At 44.0% G+C, this 12,157-nt stretch overlaps 1 protein-coding gene across 7 annotated transcripts in view; it reads left to right on the forward strand.

Annotated features, from left to right (window-relative positions):
• REPS2 (RALBP1 associated Eps domain containing 2) overlaps window positions 1-12,157 on the forward strand; it is a 1,712,589-nt gene that overhangs the window by 652,241 nt on the left and 1,048,191 nt on the right. For all 7 annotated transcript variants that reach the window (XM_069636810.1, XM_069636815.1, XM_069636811.1 and 4 more), the window contains exon 5: window positions 434-531. In XM_069636810.1, coding sequence (XP_069492911.1) covers window positions 434-531 — 98 coding nt within the window. The remainder of the gene's footprint in view (window positions 1-433; window positions 532-12,157) is intronic.

The raw sequence follows: 12,157 nt of genomic DNA on the forward strand, positions 1-12,157 counted from the left end.
GTAGCACAGACAGACTTTTACTTTGGCTTTTTATACGACGACAGCCATTAGAAACATCAGTTGAGGGAATTGTCCCTTTAGAGTTGGGGCCAGTCAGGCATTACACCAACCCAAGAACTTTAGTCAATAAAGGTTTTCAAATAAACCCACTGGAGTTGGTGTCTCTCTTGATACCATGCCTGTCTCACACTGGAAAACACTGATTCCATGCCATCAGAAAAGCCAGAACTGTTGGCTTTGCAAATGTTTATTTAGAGGAAGGTCTCAAGGTGGTTGTCTGGGCCACATATTGATCAGCCACTGTAATTATCTTATATACGTTTTCTTGTCCATCATTTGTGCTTTTTCCATTAATCTTTTCCCTTGGAAGAAACTTATCTCATGGAAATGATTTCTACCAATCCACTAATACCTCTGTTTGTCATTTTTGCAGTGGCCTATGACACGAGGCAATCTGCATTCCAACAGGAAGGACCAGTGGCCATCACACATGGCGCCAAACCAACAAACTCGCAGTCCAGCCTTAACCGGGTAAGGAACGGCATGTACCAATGATGCAATAATGGGGGCATGCAAAACAGAGAGGCTTTATCATGGTGCTCCTTGCTTTAGAAGGGAAAGTATTTAATATAAAGTTTGATTTGGCCTACCTTCCTCATATGTTTGTTTCAAAGCGTGTCGGGGAAGTGAGCGATGAAGGGTGTATTGTAGAACAGTGAAAATTGGCTTGTCTGTAGGTGCTGACCTGGGACAATAAATACATTGGTGGTTTGTAAATTGTTTTCTAAAAGAAATAACAGACAATTGGTTATAAATGTCGTGTTGCAGTTATTTCCCAATATAGGGAACTTAATGGGTAAAAGAGTTTAATGGTCGTAGCCTGTGTTCAGATGATGGAAGTGGAGAACGTGGATTTCTGCACTGAGAAAATAGCCTTCGATCTGGACCAACCATTGCAAGTAAATAATAAGACTTTGTGCCAGGTATGGCTCTGTAATGTTTATCTGAGTTTAAGAAACCTATGTCAGGGGTCTGCACCCATTTGGTTCTCCAGATGTTTTGTACTACAACTCCCATCAACTCTAGCCAGCATAGTCAATGGTGCGACATCATGGAACCGTAGCCCATCATGTCAGGAGAGCCACTGGTTGCAGACCCCGTGGTCTTGGATATGCACCTACCACTAGACAGACCTCTGAGAATATGGTGACATTGATTTGAAACCTTTGCTGCAAGCAAAATGAAGTATCGCATGTTGTAGCATGTATGCTTAATTAAAATGGTAGTAGGCAGGTACTAAACTTGGAGAATTCCATTGCTGGAGCAATTATTGTGTCTCCTCATTGAATACAACCTCTTACAGAATGAGTTTGTTCACATGGGCTTGGGAACACGGGTACTGTGGACATTAGCTATCAGAAATGTACATTGATTTGTCCATCAGACTAATGAAAATGAGTGGCGGGAGTGGTGAAATGCTACATTTTGCTCCCTTTTAGCAACATTTCAGAAATCTCTTTTTTGAAGATTCCAGGGTTTGTGTTTCGGTTGTGAGCGCTCAGTGACTATAAGGTGGATGGGCTGACTAGAGGTGCCCGCACATCCATACATGTCAGCAAAGTATCTACTTAATAAACGCTGGCATATCTACCAAAAGGCTGTCTTAAGGCTATTCATGTTCGGACCGTAGCACGTAAACCCTGTGGTTGCAACATCTTTTCTTCTGTTTTAGTTCTATTATTGAATAGCCATATCTGGTGGCTCCTCTGGGACCACCTCTGCATGTTTCAATCTACTATGTTGCAGAGTCGCAGGGAGACCATTGGCACCAGCAACAAATATCTTCACATGAAAGGTGACTCTGGATTCGGTAGAGTCGGTCTCCTCAGCCCTGGGACCCTGGACGATTACCAGCCTGAGTGTACCTTTTCAAGGCAATGAGAATGAACATGGAGGGGATGTCTATTTCCTAATGTTGTCATTTTTGATCACCTAAGCCTGGTAGAGTGCATTCAGTTGGCAGTTTATGAGCAACACTTGTATCTGTCCACCTCAGATTTGGTTGGAACAGCTTCTCTCCGTTCACCTCGATTGAACAGGCATTCTCTTGTCCTGCTGGGTCATGTTTGTTGAGACCACGAAATGGAGCTATCTTGCCTGTAATTATGAGGATTTTAGTTTGAATTTCTCACAGGTGGCTTATCGCCTGGTAACCCAGAACTTTCCGTCTCCACTCGTCCTTGGCTGGGTGCATCGTTTCTGCTTGCCTCTGGCAGCAGCGATCATGGAAGCCCTTCGATGTACTGAAGCTTGTCTCCCCTTCCTCATTCATTTCAGTGGGCCTAAAGCTTCCATATTTGTTCTTATGGCTTTGCCATGTTAGTGGCAGTCAAGCATATGCAAGCTTGGTGTAAGTATATTTTGGTGTCTTGCGGTTCAGCTTTGGCAAAGAATTTGACTATGTTTAGAGAGATGTATGTGTGTTTGTCATCTACCTGAGTGAGTCATAAGCATGTTTTGTGTCCATATGCAATCAGCTAATGCATGTTCCTGTAACTTTGTGAATGAATGGCTTTGTAAGTCATGTCTAAGTGCGGCTACATTGTGATGTCAGTGATTTCTTGATTTGCGGTCAGTCGACTTGTTCGATTGATGGCATCTCCATCTCCTCCGGCTCATCAACTGGGTATGGCGTGAATGGCTATCTGAGAGACTAACGTTTCTCACATCTGCGATACATCGACTTTGGCGGTGAAGGGCCTAAGTGTGAGGTGCATCTGTCATGTCTCAGTATTCTGGCTGAGAGCCGTGTGGGGGTCATGACGGCCATACTTGGACCTCTGTCTTCAATCTCCCCTCTGATCGACATGTTGACTACACCACCCAATCAACTCTTCATGTGTAACTTTGGGCACAAAACCTAAAAACCTTTGTTATCCCTCTGAGATGTCCATAGCATTTTGCATGGTCGTCCAAACTCATTGTCAAGTAACTGCAGTCTCCATCAGGGTTGCATCAAACCCATTTTTCCTAATAGTCACAGGTGTTGAATGGGAACTCGAACACCGTTCCTGCTGGGAACAGAGCACACTGCGTCAGTTGTGATTTTAGCGTATTCTGTATATTTGTCTCTTTTCATCCCTTTTCAGTGGTCATTTTGCTTTGCGTGATGGCTATTCTAATGACACAAAAGGTGAACAACACTAGTACCAGGGCTGCCACCAGTACCTTCAATCTGTTGGCCATCCATGTTGGTATCCATGAAAATATATGACTGTCATCCTTCGTCCTTTCCTACAGTATCCGTTTCTGCATGCATTTTAGCATGCAGCTCTGATAACCAGGTAATGGCCTCTTCAGGGCCCCATTGTCTTCATCATGGGCAGGAATAAATGTACAGCAAGAAGATCCTATCTTGGTGCAAACACCTTCCTCCATTGCTGTGAGGAAGTCTAGAAAATCTGTTCTGGAGAGCCATTACCCTCACTGCTTGCAGCTCTTCCTTGATGGCATTGAACCCTTTGACCGTTGAATTTATCATCTTCATCACCAATGCATTATTTGGAGCCATTTGGCATTTGTGCTAGCTGGACTGCTGGAACGATGGGCGCAAAGAACATTTCCGTTCTGCTGAACAGCCTGTGCTCTGGTGGTATTGCATCGAAGGTCTCATCCAATTTTGATGATGCATAGTTTCCTCTTTTCACTCTGGTCAACCCTACAGATCTTCCTTTGGCTATTATCCATCTTGGGGAATCTGTCTGCTTGTATGTCCTACCAGGGCACTACCAATACTGGTGTGTTCAACTGTATGAATTATCATATTCCTCCCTAGTTGGGTGGCAGTTGCAGATATGCTTTCGATCCACAGGCCCAGCAGTGGTCGAAAGCACTGCAATTCCGACCTTCATGCCTGGTACCTACGAGATCTGCTTGCACCCCTTATTCTCTCCAACCTTTACTGGACCATAATTCTGGAAACATAAAGAATCGCCTTCAAGTGGTATGATGGGCATGGGCTCTGCTTTTATTTCCACCCATATGAGCAGTTTCACACTTTCTTCCCCTTCCTTGAGGCAATTGTTGTTTTTCCTTTGCACTAGTTCCACTGGAACTGTTATGAGCGCATGTGCGTTGCTCCTAACCATTCCTTCCTTCCACCCATCTGCTGTGTATACTTGTCCATATACTAGCATCTGCGGCCGTTCCCAGCTTCCTGGCATTCCTCCTATCTCCCTTGGCCCTGTCTTGGGCAATTGTAACTCCTTTTGAGTCACTACCCCTGTTTCTCCCTTTTTCAGGCCTTAAGTGACATATTCTGTTGTCTTGTCTGTATAATTGTCCATCATTTCTTGAGTCTTGATGTAACTATCTTTATACGGGAACGTCATTCTTGACATCCATCTTAGCGTGGCCCGTCTCCCTTGGAATAGTCCTCTTGTGGCACAGAGTGATAAATGCATGAGGCGTTGTGCTCTGCCCTTTGGAATTTCAGTTGCTATGAATGTCCTGGATGCAGTCATGGCATAGGGGATGAGAGAACATACGTAACAGCTCTCTCTGGTGGTTTGTTTCCCTATCTTGGCCATGTGTTTATACCACATGTTGTTTGAAATATGGACCAAATCAGTTAGATACAAATTTAAAGTGCTGAAGTCTGTCTGTACTGCGCCTAAGTCTCTTTACTTCCTTAGCAGTGCTTATCGCCTGCTCAGATATGGCATCCGTGATGGTACGAATAGGGGTTACATTAGTAGAGGTTAAAGCTTGTACATGTGAAAATAACAGTCTTCATAGGGCAAGGAGGGTAAAGCAGAAGGCACAAAACATTATCACAGCATTTCAAATTATATTTCTCATTTTGTTATTACTGAGCGTTTTCTTGCGTTGCTCCAAGGGTCTGTAAAACACACCTGAAAAGCCTAAAAAATGCATAGTTATGAGGTTATTGTGTTAGGTTAAGCTCTACGTCTATAGTATTGGGCGAGGGTTGCATTAACAATCACTCACATAGTATACAGATTCTTGAATCACTGAGCAGGTCAATGATGGATGGGTTCCCACGGGTCAACCATGGGTAGGTCAAAGCAGAAAAGAGTGAATAAACAATCGCTGAGGAACCATCCTCTCTGTTTCTGACTGTATCACGGATCTCATGAAACACACTTGACAGGACATATGTCGATTGGAGACCATATATCTCACACACTCTGTACTTTCTCTGTGAATAACTACTGTAAGGAAAAGATAATGGGCCTCATTACGAGTGCGACGGTAACCGAGCCGGAAAAACCGGCAGGTTACCGCCGGCTCGTATTACCATTCCGCCTCTGTAATTCCTGGAATTACCGGGGCATTACGACCCCAGTGACCTGGGAATTCCAGAGGTGGAATTGTGTAAGTCAACATTCCCATGGAGCCCCATAGGACTCCATGGGTAAGGGGACCATGGAAACACTGGTTCCGTCTATGGCAGAGCTGGTGTTTCCATGTCTGCCTGCAGGCGGGGGGTGTTAAACCCGCCAGGTCAGACCTGGCGGGAGTGACACCTCCCGCCTGCAGGACTCTTAATCAGCCAGTCCTGAAAGAACGGTGTTGACGGTTTTACCACCACCGTTCTGTCCAGACCGGCAGGGTCGTAATGAGGCCCAATGTGCCTAATCCAAGTGTGCATATTGTCCTTCCATAATTTAGGGTCCTGGACCATGTTAGCCGCAGATGTGGATCTACTTCTTTGTCTTGTTCTTCTTGTTGCATCAAATCGTCTTCCTTTGGGCGGGAGGAGGTCTCACCTCGGCAGGTCCTAATGTCTCCAATTTAGTTCCAGACTTTCTCACCGCTCAGTCAAACTGCACTGTCTGTGGCCTGCTCTATGATGTACGGCCTGTCAAACCTGGGCTTATACCAAGGTTGGACGAAGTTTCTCAACAGGACAGTGTACGCAGGGTAAAGTAGTGGCGGTTTTAGATGTCCTTCATTCATTTCTGGGGTATTACTTTCTTCACTGTTCTTTGACCTCTCCCGCCTTGCCTGTAGTTGGCGAAAAATAAGAGGCACTAGCTATCAAAGAAGCAACATATTCATGCATTTCATTTCCAAACACATCAGGAGTCTCATGGGCATCTGTCGATGCCCTACTGGCAGGAGCCAAGGGGAATCACATGTACCGTCCAGTTACTACCTCACGGGATGTTAAGTGGTGGATGGATCCTGGCTGATTGCGCAGTGCGAAAAGGGCTAAGGGAAAACAGTGGAGCCATTTTTGCAATCTTTTCTTTGAGCAGGCCATTGAGGTGCTCACAGAATCCGTTCACTGGCGGGTGATAGGCACAGGTGAATTTGTGCTCTGTCCCAAAGTTCTCATTTATGAAATGAGGTCCATTGCCAGACCGCATGACCTCACACACACCCCATCATGGGAACACCTCTCTAATGAGGAATGTTTTGGCTCAGAGAGCGTCAGCGTGTGAGCAGGGACCATCTTCGATCCATCACAACCCTTATCGTGTAGTGGTAGCTCATGTCTACATAGTCTATGTGGAGGTGTTGGAAGAGCCCGATTTGGCAAGGTATGCCTCCTCTCACAACACGTGAAGTATGGCCAGTTGTAAATGTTTTACAGGTGACAGTTTTCCATGAATGCGGCTATATGCTCAGCCATATTTGGACAGAACCACTCTTCCCCAATGTGTGCAGCAAGTACGTCCTTACCCAGATGAGTAGGATAGTGCAATTTCTTTTGGAATCACTAGCTTGCCAGTACTCTCCAGTCACCACAAAGCATTTGTGGGGGATATTGAACATCCCCTTCTCACCCATAATTCTTTCTCCTCTATCAGTGCCCTTCTGTGAAATTCCATAATCTGCGCGGCTGGCAAGGTATTATAGCCTTCCTTTAGAATCATATTGCGAACACAAATACGTGTGTTCGATGGAGTATCAAAGTCTGTGATTTCAGAGAAATATGCTGCGCGCCTCGCTTCTGCATCTGCGGCTTCATTGCTGTAAGTGATTTCAATCCGGCCCTTCACCTAAGTCAATGCCTAGCGTGTAACGCACAACTGAAATCCTCATTTATTTGTGTCTAAAAGTTCTTTTATTCTGAACGATGTACCACTTATATCACGCCCCTCTCTTGGAACCCGCCCACCCCCCAAGTCACACTGAACCAGGAATCAGGTCGGTTTACAAAGTTAAAATATTTATTGATATATTCACAATATAATCACACTATTTTTAAAGGGGGTACAATAATCACAAATAGGGTGATGTCACACTAAGCAATCTCTTTAATCACAAGGAGTTATAATGAGCAAACACAATGCAGCGGAGCAATAATACTTTTGTGTGTGTGTGTTCAAATCAAATAGCAATGTGGTTACTCTTTCCCCCTGCAGACCCCTCAACCCCCCAATATGCAGTGTAGAGAGATAGGAGGAGAGAAAACAGGTTTCAGGAATGCAGAATCCAAGCAAATGTCAATCCCAATTTCCCCCCAGCAAACACAAGAGAGAAACAGAAATGCTTGGCAACCTGTCAAAATGGTTTTTAAAGTTGGTTTTTAAAGTTGGCTTTGAATGGAATAGGTAAAACACTAAATATGAACAAGAGAGGGAAGTAGGTGCACACCAAAATTTGATATATTTTAAGGAAATATTGTCAAGGAAACCACCAATGCGGTGTTAGTATCCTTTGTTTCTCACGAGGTGCATGGGAGGAAAGGAGGGCTTTGGCACAAAAACCCTATAGTAGACAAGAACAGAGGAAGAGGACCCAAGGTTGGAGTCCTCCCGTCCCCTGCACACTCTGGGGCTAAGCAGCAAAGGTGTAATTATTTAGGACAAGGTTTCAGTGTTCTATTAAAGAATCTTGTAAATTGACATGTTAGATTTTGGTGCTCCTTATTGAGATAAAGCGAGTGTACTGTTAATGGTATTAAAAAATAGAGGAGAAAAGTCTCCCATTTATTCATAAATGGTAATAGAAGCAGAAGCAATCACGAAAAAGCAGTACATTGTCTACATAATCATAATTAACAGAGATTCCACTATGGATGGCTTGACGCGTTTCGAGGACAATCCTCTTCTTCAGAAGCCTCTGTGGAACTATTGTTGAACATAGTATATACACAGAGATAGCAAAGAAAATATAAAAGAAAGAGTTTTGTTAGACATAGCTCCAGTAGGTTGATAACTCATTCATTGTAAAATCACACATATAGTGTCTCTTACTGTGTAGAGACATTCATCCGTTTCATATTTGTACAGATACCATACATTTGTAGACCTTAATCTATTCTAGTAAGTGCCAAACTGGGAGAATAATTTATCATATAACTTTCAGGAAGTGTCATTGGACCTATAATCACCATGATTAGGGATGCGCCGGATGCTGTCTTAAGTTACATGAAAGAGTCCTGTTTAAGCTCATGCACAGTAATGAAAAAGCACATTAATAGTAATAACTCAATGGTTAAGTGAATTGAAGTACTGATAGGTAGGTTCTTTGTCATGTGATGGATCGGCAATCACAGTACTGGTTGGATCTGATGGATAGCGTTAGGGCCCTACAAAGAAAGTGACCAAAGCCAATGTATGAAACACACATGTGAAACTCATGTAAAGGTTCAAGGAAAGTCTGTGTTTAATTCAATCACTGGCTAAATGCAAGTCTACAAATGGAGGATATAAGACCCCCGAAGCGGATGCTTAGTGCAGATGGTCTCACCTCAATGGGTGGGTCTTTAGTGGGTAACAAGTAGTTATAATATCGAACAAGAGTCAACTGAAGAGTTGAACTGACAAGCGTAATATTGGAACTGATGACTGTAGTGGAGAATACTTGGTGGCAGATGCCAGGGAAATGTGGGAAAAAAATTAGAGATAGGTGAAGAGGGTGAACTTTCATCAAATCTTGAAAGTGCTTCATAGAGTGGCGCAGTCTTCGAATCGTCCCTCTTAGGAAGTAAATTCACTGTTCAAGTGTAGGAACCAGGTCCATTCTCAAGGTGCCGAAAATAATTGGGCAAATATATTCTGTAATGGAAGGATGTATAAATATCCATATCTATGATAGTGCAACTATCAATATATATACACAAGAGAGAAACAGAAATGATTGGCAACCTGTCAAAATGGTTTTTAAAGTTGGCTTTGAATGGAATAGGTAAAACACTAAATATGGTTTAAATTACTGAAATTGTTTAAATTCTAATGGGAGCTGCTTTATATGGTTGCAGACAAACACTAGCGATGATTTCACACTAATAAGCAATGGGCAAACTGAAAATTAAGGTCGGGTGCAATTGAAAGCTGTTTTACACGTGTGATATTTTGCCTTAAACAAAATTCATGGCATACTTTTCCGTGCGCGATAATCGCGATTGCGGGATTACTATATGGATTTGAGATGCGGTTTTTGGTTCTATGGAAAGCTGTGGATGTTAGCTACAAGCAGACGTTTAGTTTCTAGCATAACATTTGAAGAAGTTATGGACGTTTTCGTGGAGGTCGTTTTTTTTAAATAGAGGCAAAATTGGAAAACAGGGATGCGCTTTTAAAAGACAAACTGGATTTCTTTACACTAGGGGGTGACCATGAAGAAGCATATACCACACAGAAGTACAGCCACTAGACCAGTGCGCCTCTGGATCAGGTTTTTGCCTGCCGAGGAGCTTGCCTTCTTCAGATGAAATATATCAGCGCAAAGATATGTTTAACAATACTGGTACAGAAGGAAGATAGTAGGGATAAGATAAAGAGTTCAGGCAATTCAAAATATTTCTAACAATGCTGTTCTGAAGACAAGATAGGATGGATTTGGATTTGGATAGGGATGGCTATGGACAGTACATAGGCTAGTGACAGTCCTATATTATGGATACTCACTATATAGGTTTGAACAGAACCATCAGGAATCCTGGTCCGTCAGGATCAGGGATTCTGCTCATAAATTCTGCTGGGCACACCGGACTGGGACAGGCGGCTGGGCACACCGGACTGGACTGGGTCGGAAAGGGCTCTGGTCACAGCTATCTGGTCACGGCTATCTGGTCACAGCACGGCACGGCACAGCATGGCACAACTGGATTGGGTCTTTTGATTCTGGTAATAATTCTTTAGCAGTAAAGCAGTTACAGCACAGCCCGGCTGTTCTTTTGTTCCCCTTAGATGTCTGGGGTCAATTCTGGTTTCTGGAATTTGAAGGCCTAGCTGAGAATGGTTCGGGTCCTCTCGTAGGGTGCTCCACCAGCAATCGTTTAGTGGGTGAATCTGTGTGTCCTCTAAGTCCTCAGCTTTCTCTATTTATGCATATGGTAAAGGGGTGTGTGTGCTGGTTTTTCCTAAGCACATCCCCTAGATAGGCTACTGGCTAAAGTCTCCTCTCTCCCTTAATTGGAGGAGAAAACAGGGTGTCACCATGATGATGTGGTTTTATGAGTCAGAGAATCCTCCCCTTGTCCATTTGAACATGAAATCTACTTTTAGTATAATACATATTAACAATTGTGCAACCTTCAGAATAATAACATACATAGATCACATATTTTGTGGGGCAGATGCTCTTCCAATCTCCGTCGTTGTAGGATTTTGTCGGCTTTTGACCAAATTCAGCCCTTTTTAGCCAGAACACAATCTCTAGTTTATCCAAAAATGTGTACAACTGTGCGCATTGCATATGGGCATAAGCGTGTGACGTTTCATGCTTTTGACATAAATATATTTGCTGCAAAACCATAATTTTCAGTTACTTCCCAGACCTTCGCACAGAGTTCTGGCTCCTTTTAAAATGTGCAGCCAAAAATTAGGTTCAGAAGTCCGGGGTTTACATATTTTTCACAATTATACACAGTAAATTATCAGCCTTTTTAGAAATATGCTTTTTGTCCATTGGGAATCAACAAAATCCTCTCTGTCCCCGCCTCCTTCTGTCGCAATTCCTGCCCCTCATGTCCCCAGCCCTCCAAGATGTCAGGCTGGAGCCAGGTCACAATCACCTACATGGCCCTCAAGGGCCTCTCCATCCCTCCAAAGACCCACTTGGAGTCAGACTTGGCGCTTGTGGCACCAGACTCACTCACTCCCATAGGATAACATTGGGGATTGGACTTGCAGTGCATTGATGGGGACAAGATGGATGCCCCCGCATATTTCGGTTCCCAGAACTGCATGTGCAGTCTAGTCTTTTGGGTGTGGTTCAGCCCAGAGACACCTTGGGGTCCACTTGTCGAGCGAAGAAAGTGAACTACAGACCTCCCATTTTGCATCTGTGGTCTTGATCAATCACCAACAACCATCTCGGATGCACGCAGTAAGAGCATACATAGACAGTGGAGTCGTTGGGAATTACATCGACCAGGATTTTGCAGCAAAGATGGGGCTTCCGTAACGCCCTAAATCAACCACCGACACTGTTACCACTGTCGATGGCACGGAAATAGCTTCTGGTCCAGTATCCCAATGCACCGCAGCTTTAACCCTACTGTGCCAGGATGGACACCAAGAATCTATCGTTTTTGACCTCATTAAGGCACCACAGTTCCGGTTGATTTTGGGAATGCCATGGTTGGTAGCTCACAATCCTCAAATCGATTGGCGAGCAAAAGAATTAGCCTTTCCCGAGACTTGCACCCACACATGTTATCGCCAAGAGAAACAACCAATAGACACCAGAACCTCCACGCTTGCGACTGTGGCAATCGGCACCCTACCAAGTGAATACCAGGACTTTCAAGATGTCTTTCAGAAAGAACAGGCTAATACCCTGTCACCGCATAGCCCCATACGATTGCCAAATTGACCTGATGCCCGGCGCACAAATCCCTTGTGGGCGAATGTACGCACTCACAGAACCAGAAAACTAGCACCTGAAGGCCTATCTTGACCAATACCTGGCCAACGGGTTCATCTGTCCGTCGATTTTATTACTGACTTACCACCCAGTCAAGGGTTTAACACTATTCTTGTGGTCGTGGACCTATTTTCAAAAATGACACATTTCATTCCTCTTAAGGGGCTCCCAAATGCTTCCACTCTGGCAAAGGTATTTCTTGAAGGCATCATACAGCTCCATGGGTTTCCTTCAGTTTTGGTCTCAGACCGAGGTAGTCAATTCGTATCTTACTTCTGGAGAAAAAGTTGCTCTATGTCCCAGATCG

The sequence above is a fragment of the Ambystoma mexicanum genome, chromosome 7p, assembly GCF_040938575.1.
Source record: "Ambystoma mexicanum isolate Mex_15411 chromosome 7p, UKY_AmexF1_1, whole genome shotgun sequence".
NCBI classification, from domain to species: Eukaryota; Metazoa; Chordata; class Amphibia; order Caudata; family Ambystomatidae; genus Ambystoma; species Ambystoma mexicanum.